The sequence below is a fragment of the Chinchilla lanigera genome, unplaced genomic scaffold (genome assembly GCF_000276665.1).
Source record: "Chinchilla lanigera isolate Chin_1 unplaced genomic scaffold, ChiLan1.0 scaffold00091, whole genome shotgun sequence".
In the NCBI taxonomy this organism is placed as follows: domain Eukaryota; kingdom Metazoa; phylum Chordata; class Mammalia; order Rodentia; family Chinchillidae; genus Chinchilla; species Chinchilla lanigera.
The window spans coordinates 8,503,620-8,516,531 of NW_004955492.1; the positions used below are offsets into that span (position 1 = coordinate 8,503,620).

The 12,912-nt window shown below is 45.4% G+C and overlaps 1 protein-coding gene across 5 annotated transcripts in view; it reads left to right on the plus strand.

The window, feature by feature from the left end:
- The window catches only part of Taf5l (TAF5-like RNA polymerase II, p300/CBP-associated factor (PCAF)-associated factor, 65kDa), a 37,842-nt gene extending 25,473 nt beyond the window's left edge, over positions 1-12,369 (plus strand). For all 5 annotated transcript variants that reach the window (XM_013504717.1, XM_005405001.2, XM_005405002.2 and 2 more), the window contains 2 exons: positions 812-1,536; positions 10,546-12,369. In XM_013504717.1, the coding sequence (XP_013360171.1) occupies positions 812-1,536; positions 10,546-11,343 (1,523 nt within the window). In that variant the 3' untranslated portion in view covers positions 11,344-12,369. The remainder of the gene's footprint in view (positions 1-811; positions 1,537-10,545) is intronic.
- Positions 12,370-12,912: the final 543 nt, after the last annotated feature.

The window sequence follows — 12,912 nt, forward strand, 5'->3', positions numbered from 1 at the left end:
TGAGGCAGGAGGATCATTGTGAGTTCAGACCAGCCTAAGCTACAAAGTGAGCTCAAAACCAGCCTGAACTGCATAGTGAGACCCTGTCTCAAAAAAAAAAAAAAAAAAAAAAAAAGAAGGAAACAACCCTGGATGAGTATTGTCATTTTAACATTAGGATATGTCAGCCAGGTGTATAATGCACGCCTGTAATCCCAGCACTTGGGAGACAGAGGCAGAAGGATTGTTGTGAGTTTGTGAGTTCAAAGCCAGCTACATAGTGAGATCCTGCCTCAAAAAAAAAAACTTACCAAGTTAAAAAGGTATTCACATAGGGCCAGGGAGATAGCTCAGTGAGACAGTATTTACATAATGTAATCATGTACTAAAAACATGTAATTTTTTTTTTTTTTTTTTTTAAGACAGAGTCGATGTAGTTCAGGCTGTCCTTGAACTCACCATGTAGCTCAGGCTGGCTTCAAACTCATGGCAATCTGCCTGCCTTAGTTTCACAAATGCTGGGATTACAGGTATAAACCACCATGCCCAGCTAAACATTTTTATAAAAATAAATTTTTCTTAAAAGAATTTGCAAAGAAAACACAAGTTATTGAGCTGTTGTGAAGGTGTGGGCAAGTCCTTCACTCCCTAGGCCGGACCACAGAGTCTATACTTCTCTCCCATCAGAAAAACTGAAAACTCCAGGCTTCTCTGGGAGCTGATATTTTAATCAGTAGTCTGGAAAAATGGAGTCCTGGCCCAGAAATACCATGCAGGGGGGCTTTCCAGGAGAGCACCCTTTCTTCTAAGCCCCCTCTTCTTTTTTTTGCAGATTCTGATTCCCAGTACAGCCATGAAATTATGCCTCTCCTCTACCCACTGTTTGTCTACCTCCATCTCAGCTTGGTCCAGAGCAGCCCGAAGAGCACAGTGGAAAGTTTCTATAGCCGCTTCCATGGAATGTTCCTGCAGAATGCAAGCCAGAAGGATGTTATTGAGCAGCTGCAGACCACCCAGACCATCCAGGACATCCTGTCCAACTTCAAGCTTCGTGCATTCCTAGATAACAAATACGTGGTCCGTCTCCAGGAAGACAGCTACAACTACCTGATCCGCTACCTCCAAAGTGACAACAACAGTGCTCTCTGCAAAGTCCTCACCTTACATATCCACCTGGATGTGCAGCCTGCTAAGAGAACAGACTACCAGCTCTATGCCAGTGGTGGCTCCTCCCGCAGTGAGAGTACCGGCCTGGAGCCCCCAGATGTGCCCAGCCCCATTCTGCAGAATGAGGCCGCCCTGGAGGTCTTACAGGAGAGCATCAAACGTGTCAAGGATGGCCCCCCCTCCCTCACCACCATCTGCTTCTACGCCTTCTACAACACAGAGCAGCTGCTAAACACTGCAGAAATTTCCCCTGATAGCAAGCTGCTTGCTGCTGGGTTTGACAACTCCTGCATAAAACTCTGGAGTCTGCGGTCGAAGAAGTTGAAATCAGAGCCCCACCTGGTAGACACGTCACGTATTCGCTTGGCTTGTGACACTCTGGAGGAAGAGGTAGGGATGTTCCTTTTTCTTCCTTGCTTTCCTTCCTATTAGAATGCCTTTATAAACTTGTTAGCTCTTGGAGAGCACATATATCCTTATTCCTCTCATCATGCAGCCACAGCCAAATTAATGCCATTTAACTAGTCACTGAATCCTCATCCCTCACCTACGTGGCAGAAACTTTCTCACAGCATTACTTAGCTGTGTGAATGAGTGGCCAGTGTTTTATCACTGTCTGAAAACTAGATGTTATCACCAAACCTAAAGACCTTTGTCTCTTGTTCACTTTAGTTGAGATTACACTTGGTGTCCATTTGCAAGTATGTGCACTGCACAACTCTAGACATTAGAAGTGGATCTAAACCAGATGTGGTAGCACATACCTATAATCCCGGTACTCTGGGAAACTGAGGCAGGAGGGTTGCAAGTCCAAACCCAGCTTAGGCAGCTTAGTGACTTAGCAAGACCCTGCCTTTTAAATTTTTTTTAAATTAAAAAAAAAAAGTAAAGATTGAGAGTGTAGCTCAGTGCAAAAGCCCTGGGTTTAGTTCCTTTGTGCAGAAAAGGAGAAAAGAAAAAAATAAGACTGCAAGGTCAAAGGTCTGCCTTGACTGTTCCCCCACAGAAACCAGTGCTGTTTCACACTTACTAACACACTGGCATTACTGCACTGGTGGGACCAGCCTTCTGAGGCCAGTGCCTGTCCTCTGGCTCAGTGTGCCAAGGTATCCTCACACCCCACTTTGGAAAGTGACATGGGGAGCAGAGCCACCATGGCCCCTCAGTGCAGTGCTCTGTGGTCAGGCTGTGCTTCAGGGGATAGGCATGAGAAAGAAGGGAGGCGCTGGCAACCTGACTGCCACATCACCAGATGCGGCCTTAGAAAAACGTGGCCCAAAGGAGACAAATCTGCTTCACAAAGTCAACATCATGAAGGCCTGCAGAAGCTGGGGTAAATATTTCCGTCCTGTCACCACTTAAATTCAGGGAGCTGTACCTCAAGGTACTTGGCATGGAAGATTCTTGGACAGGGTTGAGAATCTAAGAATAAAAACTCACCCTGGCTAAATTGCAGTTGCTGGTGAGGACTTGGGAGTATTGTGCATGAAGCAGAAGCCCCGGCTCCCTGCGCCTGCACTGAGTCACCAGTAATCATATGGTCTTTGAACTTTGGTTCTTGGAACTGAGAGAGTAGGATGGGGGGGGTTGTTATGATTAACAAAGAATCTAGATTCCCTTTACAGCTCTGATTTCTAGAATTCTGTGATCCCACAGAATGCCTCTTGTTGCACTTACGAGACTCTTGAAACTTTCCTGTGCAGTGGAGACTTTCTGACTGCTGTTTCACATACAGCGCAGAAATGTTTCTTCCTTTACTTCCAATTTTCCGTGATTACAGAAAGATAATATTCCTGCTGATCTTAGTAGCTTTGATAATACACACTTTGGAGATTGTTCTGGCATTAAAAATTAATATAAAGGACAGTAATGCCAGGCGTGATGGCACATGCCAATAATACCAGCACTTGGGAGGTTGATGCAGGAGGATTGCTGCAAATTTGAGGCCAGCCTGGGCTACATAGTGAGTTCAAGGGCAGCCTGAACTATACAGCAAGACCCTGTTTTGAAAAACTAAAACCAAAATTAAAAAAAAAAATTAAGGATAATAGCATTATATTGTCTTAGACATTGGAGGAAGTATATTGAAGACCCATATTTAAAGATTAGCATGAGGGAAGTTCAAGAACTGACAGAAATTAAATATGGCTGAACAGAGCATGGTGACAGACACCTGTAATCCCAGCTACTTGCAAAGATTGCAAATTTAAAGTTCCTGTGGGCAACTTAGCAAGACTTCATCTCTAAATTGCCAGGTGTGGTGATACACACCTGTAATCCAAGCACTGGGGAGATGAGGCAGAAGGATCAACATGAGTTCCAGGCCAGCTGAGGCTACATAGTGAATGTAAGCCCAACCTGAACTAAAAAAACGACGTTGCCTCCAGCTGGGTGTGGTGGCGCAGGCCTGTAATCCTAGCACTCACCTGTAATTCCAGCACTCAGGAGGCTGAGGCAGGAGGATTGTTGCAAATTTGAGACCAGCCTGGACTACAAAGAGAGCTCAAGGCCAGCCTGAACTGCGTGCATAGTGAGACCCTATCTCAAAAAGACAAAAACAAACAAACAAACAAACAAAAAACCTTGCCTCAAAAAAAAAAAAAAGAGAGAGATCCTGCCTAAATAAAAAGGACTGGTGGTGTAGCTCAGTGTTAGAGCACTTGCTTAGAATGTATGAGGCCCGGGGTTCAATCACCAGTACTGCCAAAAAAGAGAGAGAGAATTAAATATGGCTGGAGCAGGGCAGGAAGTGACAGGCTGTGCTGCCTCTGCATTTGTGGTGGCTTGAGTTCAGGGAGTGGCTATGGAAAAGGAAATGGAATGGAACAAGCACAGTTCCTGTATGATACAGAAGTGGAGGAGAGGAAGCAGGGATGCTGCATCACATGCAGTGCAAGCAGCTGGGTGGGTGACTTTGGAACTGAAGTTGAGGCATCCTGTTGTTGAAGACTTCCTGAGTGGGGTTTCTGTAACTCACCCATGTTGTTACAATATTTGGGGAAGATTTCTCTTTGATTTCTGACAAGGAACATTTTAGGGAGACACGTGTAATTCAGATCAGGTAATTGATTTTTAGTGTTTTTCCAATGAAAACTTACTTTCTTCTTTCTTTCTTTAAGGTATAGTTAGAGACTCTTAGTGTGCAAGTCACAAACTCTCATACTGATAGAAGCCAAACAGGGTTACCACAATGATAGGAAATGATAGAAAGCAAGAAAGAATCATGGAAACCAAATTTAAAAGCCACTCTTGCAATCTGCTTTCATCTTTTGAAGGAGTCATTATTGCAGTTTTTTTGTTTTTTGGGGTTTTGTTCGTCTTTTTTTTCCTGGTACCAGGAATGGAACTCACGACCTTGCGCTTGCTAGGCAGGTCCTGTGCCGCTGAGCTGAATCCCCAGCCCCTATTGCAGTTTTTTGTTTGTTTTTTTGTCTTTTTTGACACAGGGTCTTGCTATGCAGTTCAGGCTGGCCTCTAGCTCACTTGTAGCCCAGGCTGATCTCGAACTCACAACGATCCTCCTGCCTCAGCCTCCCAAGTGCTGGGATTACAGGTGTGCGCCACCACGCCCGTCCTTATTGCAGTATTTTAACAATGAATATTTAAATCAGCATTCAGATCAAGCAATTCCATTTCTATATATACCCAAGAGAGTTGAAAACAAGTCCACACAACAGTGATACACAAGAGTTCATAGCAACATTACTTTCAACAGGCAAGAAATAGTAGTAGCCTAAATGTCTACCAGTAGATGAATAAATAACTGGTTTGTCCATATAGTGGAGTATATTCAGCCATGAAAAGGAATGGAGCAGTAGTTGTGAGGGTGATTTGGCTGTGACCTCTGTCACCCCTGTGATCACCAGGGTTGATTTGGCTGATCTGGCTAGCTAGGCAGGTATCCCCTTCCTCCACGTGTGTTCCTCCCAAAGAGGACTCTTTCCTTGGTCAAGGATGTGCAAGTAGTTACACTCCCCTGCTAGAACCTCCAGACAAGCTCTCAAGGAGTGGAGCACTAACATTACTGTAATATGAATGAACCTTGAAAACTTTATGGTCTGTGAAAGAGGCCAGCCACAAAAGGTCACATGCGTGATTCCATTTACAGGGAATATCTAGGATAGGTAGATCCACAGAGATAGAGGTACATGAGGGCTTGCTGGGGACCAAGCAAGAGAATGAGTCACTGCTAACAGGTACAGTAGGGTTTCTTTGTGAGGTGGTAAAAATGTTTTGTCTGATAGTGCTGCTGGCTGGGCGTGATGGCGCACGCCTGTAATCCCAGCACTCAGAAGGCTGAGGTAGGAGGATCACTATGAGTTTGAGGCCAACCTGGGCTACAGAGTGAGTTCAAAGCCAGCCTGAACCACAGAGACTGTCTCAAAAAAAATGCTGCTAATTACACAACTGTGTACTAAAATCATTGAGTTATAAACTGTAAAATAATGAATTTTACAGCATGTGGATCATATCTCAATTTTTTTTTTGAGATGAGGTCTCACTATGCAGTTCAGGCTGGCCTCAAACTCACAATGATCTTCCTACGTCAGCATCCTGAGTTCTGGGATTACAGGCGTGTGTCACTACACCTGGCCATATCTCAATTTTGCAAAAACAATAGGGCTAGGTGAGTAGCTAAGTGAGTAGAGCACTTATCTAGCGTGTGCAAGACCCTGGGCTCGACCCCCAGCACTACAAAAAGCAAAATAACAGGAAAGAAACAATAAGTGAAAGTCTCTAGGCAAGCATAAAATTTTCTCTGTTATGCCATATGAAGTGTCCTATAGCTTCTGTTATCCTGATGAAAATGCTCTAGGTCAGATCTGAGGTGGGGCCAGCAGGTATCTCCTGCGCATACTAGTGTATCTGCTCTGTATGAAAGGAGACCAGAAGATGCCTGGCCCTTGGCCTTGTTGCTTGGCAACCATGCATTTCATTGTCTGCACAGCAGGCAAAACTGCAGATAAGTCAGCCTTGGCGTTTCTCTTTGGCACATGTGCACACCTACACACACTGTGCCACATCCTGTCCTACCTTGCAGCAGAGTAGTCCTCCATTGTGAGAATACCACATTTTCTGTATCTATTCATCTGTTGATGGGCATATAGGCTGCCTCCAAGATTTAGCTATTACAAGTTGTGCTGCTATACACATGGGTATGCATGGATCACTGTAATATGATGCCTTTAACTATTTTGAGTAGATACCTAGAAGAGGAATAGCTGGATCAAATGGAATTTCTAGTTTAGTTTTTTTGAGGCATTTCCATACTGATTCCCATAGCAGTTGTACCAATTTACACTCCCACCAACAATGCAAGAGGGTTCCTTCTCCTCAGCCCCACCAGCATTTGTTATTGGTTAATTTCTTGATGATAGCCATTCTTTCTGGAGTGACATAGAATCTCAGCATTGTTTTAATTTGCATTTCTGTAGTGGCCAGAGATGTCAAGCATTTCTTCATGTATTTATTGGCTTTTTTTTTTTTTTGCGGTACCAGGGATTGAACTCATGACCTTGTGCTTACCAAGCAGGCGCTTATGCCACTGAGCTATATCCCCAACCCCTTATTGGCTATTTTTACTCATTCTGAGAAGTGTCTATTCATTTACATAGTCTAGTTTTGACTGGGTCTTTTATTTGGGGGGAGTCTAATTTTTTTGAGTTTTTTATATATCTAGATATTAGTCCTCTGTCCAAATGGAGCTGGCAAATTTTTGTAGGTTGTCCCTTCACTCTGTTGTTTCCTTTGTTGTGCAGAAACTTTAACTTGATGTGATCCCTTTTGTTGATTGTCTGTATTATTTCCTGTGCAACTGGGATTCTGTTCACAAAGTTCTTGCCTATGCCTGTCTTCAAGAGCTTTACCTTTTTGTCTTCCAGCAAGTTGTTTCTGTTTTAACATTTGGTTCTTCAATCTGTCTTGATTTTTTTGTACATGGTAAGGGATACCATGTCCAGCACCACAGTTAATTCATTAACCAATCAGTCAGAGGAGCTGGGTGTGGTGGCGCATGCCTGTAATCCCAGCACTTGGGAGACTGAGGCAGGAGGATTATTGTGAGTTCGAGACCAGTCCAGGCTACGAGTGAGCTCAAGGCCAGCGTGAACTGCATAGTGAGACCCTGTCTCAAAAAGACAAAAAAAAAAAAAAAAAAAGAGGCTGCAGTTCAGTGGTAGAGCACTTGCCTAGCATGCATGACAGCCTGGGATCCACCTACAGCACGAGTGAGTAAGCCTTTGGGTTCCATTCGGGTACAGTTTAGTTTTGAAAAGTCTCTGTAACTATAGGAAGTGTCTTGTGTCTGTCACTAAGTGGAGGCCTGCACAGTGGAAGCTAGGACTCCTGGGGTCTTTGGTGGCTCAGGGACTCTTCTGAGAGCCCTCCCCAGGCTGGCTGTGTAAACAGAGGAGCCTCCCCACACATGGCCTCCCCTGAGCACCAAGTGGAAACAAAAAAAGTGTGTGTCTGTGTTTTGAGGCAGGGTCTCACTGCATAATTAAGGCTGGTGTTAAACTCACTTTGTAGCCCAAATTGGTCTCAAACTCTTGTCAGTCTTCCAGCTCAGCCTCTCAAGTTCTGGGATTACACATGTGCACTACCATGCCTGGTTTGCTTTCTAGTCTTGACCTCACAAGCCCAACTTCCTGACAGCAACAGGAAAGGTGGCAGGCATGGTGGCGCACACCCGTAATCCCAGCATTTGGGAGGTTGAGGCAGTAGGGTCACTGTGAGTTCAAGGTCAGCCTGGGCTACATAGTGAGTTCAAGGCCAGCCCGAACTACATAACAAGACCTTGTCTCAAAAAAAAAAAAAAAAAAAAAAAAAAAAGCCAGGAATGGGGGAACCTTCCTTAAACCCCACCCCCGGGGGGGGGGAAAAAGGGGATCGTTGCAAGTTTGAGGCCAGCCTGGGTTACAAAGTGAGCTCAAGGCTGGCCTGAACTGCATAGTGAAACATTGTCCCAAAAAAGACAGAAAAAAAAAGAATAGGGAAGATTTATGGTTGAGTGAGAGCTGAGGCTTGGGTGTCATAGTTCAGGAGCAAACCCCTGTAACACTTGAAGTTTTCACAGCAGACCACAGTACCAAGATGTGTAAGATGGTATTTGATGATATGTTTGCATTTGTCTTTATTAATCTTTTAAATTTTGTAATTACATTTATAGTTTATTATTACATGAATACACTCTGCAAGTTAACATTTCATGTTTGGGATGCTGCATGCCCAACTACTGTGGGTTCTTACACAGCATCATGAGTACTTGAGAGCATTGTCCTGTCAGAAGAGGAGGTGGGATTGAGGTGCTTTGGACTGCACTCCTGGCAGGGAGCTGACAGTGACGGCAGCAGGAGCACTCTGGTGTCTCCATTTCTTGGTATTCATAGTAGCGGGCAATTCTCCAGACTCTGGATGGTGTTTGGGATCCCTGGGAAGGCCTAGCTAGCTCTGCATCCTGCTGTCCAGCCCCAGGCAGATGTTAGGTACCCTCCAGAAGTGAAGACTTGTGCCGTAGCTACCCATCCACATGAAGCCCACTTATACCTCAAAAGTAGCCTCAAAGGATATTGATGCAGTTTGTGCAAGGTCATTTTTGCTCCCATAGTCCTTGTATAAACTTTCTAGTACAAAGCAATGCACCAGCGTGCTCCCGTGGGCCGGGGATATAATTCAGTAGCACAAGTGCTTGTTTTGTTTTGTTTTTGTTTGTTTGTTTTTGAGACAGGGTTTCACTATGTGGTTCAGGCTGTCCTTAAACTCACTATGTAGGCTGGCCTCCAACTTGCAGCCATACTCCTGGCTCAGCCTTCTGAGCTCTGGGATTGTAGTACAAGCATACGCCACCACAGCTGGCAAGTATTACTCTTTGGAGAAGAAAATTGCTAACATACTCAGTAACAGTAGAACTTTGGGCTTCCCTATGCTTGTATACCTGAATTTTTAATTTGAAGTGTCTGGAATGGCCATTTTGAATATTCTGAGATACTAGTGTTTATTGTCTCTTAACTCCATCAAGTATATATGCACATTGAAAGTGTCCATTTTATTTTGACTTTGTTTTCAAGTAGAAAGAAGGGTACCTTGCAAAAATGGTGTCCCTTTACTCATAGGACCCAGCAAAACTGAGGGATTCCACAGCACTATTCATCCTGCTTCTTTTAATGTTTGGTGAAAGTTTACTGCAGTCATAAATCCTAGGATAGACACAGCTGTAGTTTAAGGAGTTTGTCTGTGAGGGATTAAAGGGAATAGATTTGAAAGCAGGGGATCTCACTATGCGGAAGGCTATGGGAGCAGACTTTTTCCAAGAACTGTTACTAGCCGTTTCCTTTCCCATCCTCATGTACAGGAAGTTATCTCCAGGAGCCCGAAGAGTCACATGGCTTTGTTTTAGCAGTTCTAGATCCCTGCCTTGTCTTGTTACTTTGGGAGAAATGTCTGAGGCCCTCCAGAAAGTCAGTGTTTTAAACTTGTTTTGTATCAGTACTTGGGGGTTGGACTCAGGTTCTCAAGCATAGTAGGCAGGCACTACCACTGAGCTACACCCCAGGTCTTCATTTCTTCAAAGACACTAGCTGTTTATGGCAGCTCGTGTGAGGGAGGAGGGTGTGGCACACTGCTAACCACCTGTTCTGCCTTGCTCTTCTTACACATCTAGGTTTTATTTTAACCATATTCTATAGTTCTGCGTTACTCATGAAGTGAGACTTTGTGTGCACGTGTGGCAGCCTTCATCATTCCCCCATTGTGGGGTAATGAGCCTCTATCTTTTGGTTGGGTGTGTGTGTGTGTGTGTGTGTGTGTTTTTGTACCAGGAATTTAACTCAGGATCTTGTGCTTGCCAGGCAGGCCCTGTGCTGCTGAACTATCTCCCCAGGCCTATGTGGATATTTTTAAATGGAATAGAAGCAGGGAGCCACATGGCTTATGAAGCAGCTAGAACTGGTAGGAAGATGGTGCCATAGAGGATGAGAACCTAAGAACTTAACGTAAACTCAAAAGCCAATCTTTTCAAGTGACATACATCAGAGTGAACAGTAAAAGTTAACCATCAGCTGCCTCCAGTCAGATCTGATGCAACATTATCCTGCATTTGAGAGCAGAGCACACAGGCAGGATGCTGTGATAACAGCCTTGCTCCTCTGTCTGATCTGCTGTGGTCTTAGTTACACATTGGATTTAAGGAAAGTATTTGGCAGGTTGTGACTCTACCCAGTGATGCAGTTCTATTGAGAGTTGTTTCCTGGGTGTGACTATAGGGCAGGACCACTGTTGGGACAGGTGCTCTTTCTCAAGCAGGTTGACCTCTGTCTGTTCTTCACTTTGGTCTGTCTTTTTGTGAGGCTGATAAACTTTTTTTCTTGTGTGTTTCTCTTCCATCCCACCCCAATGTCCCAGGAGGATGAGGAGGACAGCGCAGGCACAGAGATGAAGATCTTGCGGGGACACTGTGGACCAGTGTACAGCACACGTTTCCTCACAGACAGCTCAGGGTTGCTCTCTTGTTCTGAGGACATGTCCATTCGGTACTGGGATCTGGGGAGTTTCACCAACACTGTGCTGTATCAAGGACATGCCTACCCTGTGTGGGACCTGGACATCAGCCCCTACAGCCTATACTTTGCCAGTGGGTCCCACGACCGCACCGCAAGGCTGTGGTCCTTCGATCGGACGTACCCACTGAGGATATATGCAGGACATCTGGCAGATGTGGACTGTGTCAGATTCCACCCTAACTCTAACTACTTAGCCACAGGTTCAACCGACAAGACTGTCCGGCTGTGGAGTGCCCAGCAGGGGAACTCGGTGAGGCTTTTCACAGGCCACCGTGGCCCCGTGCTTTCTCTGGCTTTCTCTCCCAATGGGAAGTACTTGGCATCTGCTGGCGAGGACCAGCGGTTGAAACTGTGGGACCTGGCCTCTGGGACCCTTTTTAAAGAGCTGAGAGGCCACACAGACAGTATCACCAGCCTCGCCTTCAGCCCTGACAGTGGCCTAGTGGCCTCTGCCTCCATGGACAACTCGGTGCGCGTGTGGGACCTTCGGAACACGTGCTGTAGCGCTCCCGCAGATGGCTCCTCCAGTGAGCTCGTGGGTGTGTACACTGGGCAGATGAGCAGTGTCCTGAGTGTGCAGTTCATGGCTTGCAACTTGCTTCTGGTGACCGGGATCACACAGGAAAATCAGGAGCACTGATTCTTACCTTGGCTGGAATGGACTGGGCTGTGGTGAGAGGCTCTGGCCACAGCATGGACATGCTGAGGAAATTACTGATGGACTGTGAAAGAGCCTGCCCACTGTTCAGCCTCAGTGTCATGGGACTCAGGCAGGGCCTGGGCATGGCTTGGTGATGCCTGGACTCGAGATGAGCACTAGGATGCTCTGAGGTCGGTGGCATGTTCCTAGAGGACCCTTGGGACCTCGTGTGCAAGCACCTTCCTGTTTGCATCTTGTCCTCCAGCGTGCTTACTGAGGGCAGTTGCCAAGTGCTCTCCACGGCACCCCTAGACGCCTTTAGTTGGGCCACCCTCAAGGAGGGAAGTGGGGACAGAACTGGGAAAGGGAGCGATGGTCCTTTTCCTGGATGACAGAACCAGGATTTTCTATTATTGTTATTATGATTATTATTATTACTGCGAAGAGGAGACCTAGCACTGGCAGAGGGGAACATCTCTGCTTCTATCTTCAGGTTTGACTCCTGGCACTGGCTGTGATACTTGTAATTTTGAGCTTCAGGGAATTCAGAGATTTTGGTGGCACAGTGTATCAGGAAAGAGTGAAGTCTTGAGTGCACGTTGAGCACACCAAACCATACCTATATGGAAGTCGGTGGGTGGGTTGACTGAGAACACTGGGCTCTTGCAGTGATGGTGGGAAAGAGTCTTGGCTGCACTTCTATCAATAATTCTTTCCCCTGAAAACAAAGATTATGGTAGGGTGGGGTGCAGCTTAGTGGTAGCACATTTGCCTAGCATGTGCGAGGCCCTGGGCTCAATCCCTAGTACCTCCAAAAAAATGATTATGGTAAAGAATAATTTGGAGTAAGTCATAAAATAGAATTAGTGTTAGATTTCGGAGTGACTGTTAATCAGCTCTCTCTCCTGCAGTGAGCGCATCACGAGGTGAATCCTGAGTGTGCATGCACATGTCAAACTGTGCCCTGAGGATAAAGCAAGTTCTAATGTATGGGGAAAGGATTAAATATTTCTTTTTTTCCAAAAAGAGTTATTTTGTATTTTGTTTTCTATTAAAATGTATTTAGTTTCAAAAAAACACAGGAGTCAGCATCTCATTTACCCTACTGAGACAAATGTGGTCTGTCCTGAGGGGCTCTGGCTTCTCTTGAAGGCAGTGGCCAGACTTTAGCTACACTGGCCCAAGGAAGGTAGGTACACTTTCATCTACTTTTCTGCTCAGCCTAGTTCACTTTGAGTCCTGATTCTTCTTGACATCACTCTACAATTTAACATGTCACAAGATAGCCAACTTGGGCCAGGGATATAGCTCAGCGGCACAAGCGCCTGCTTGGCAAGTGCAAGGTCCTGAGTTTGATTCCCAGTGCCAAAAAAAAAAAACCAAGATAGCCAACTGGAGACAAACATTGTACCAACTAGAATTCCTGGGAATTCCTGATTCCAGCTTCCTTGAAAGGTTCCATTAAAAATCCATAAGGACCATAAGAGCTAGGTTGTTTGAAAAAACTATTCGCTCCCTGGGCATGGTGGCATATTCCTGTAATCCCTGAGGCTGAGGCAGAACTGCTGC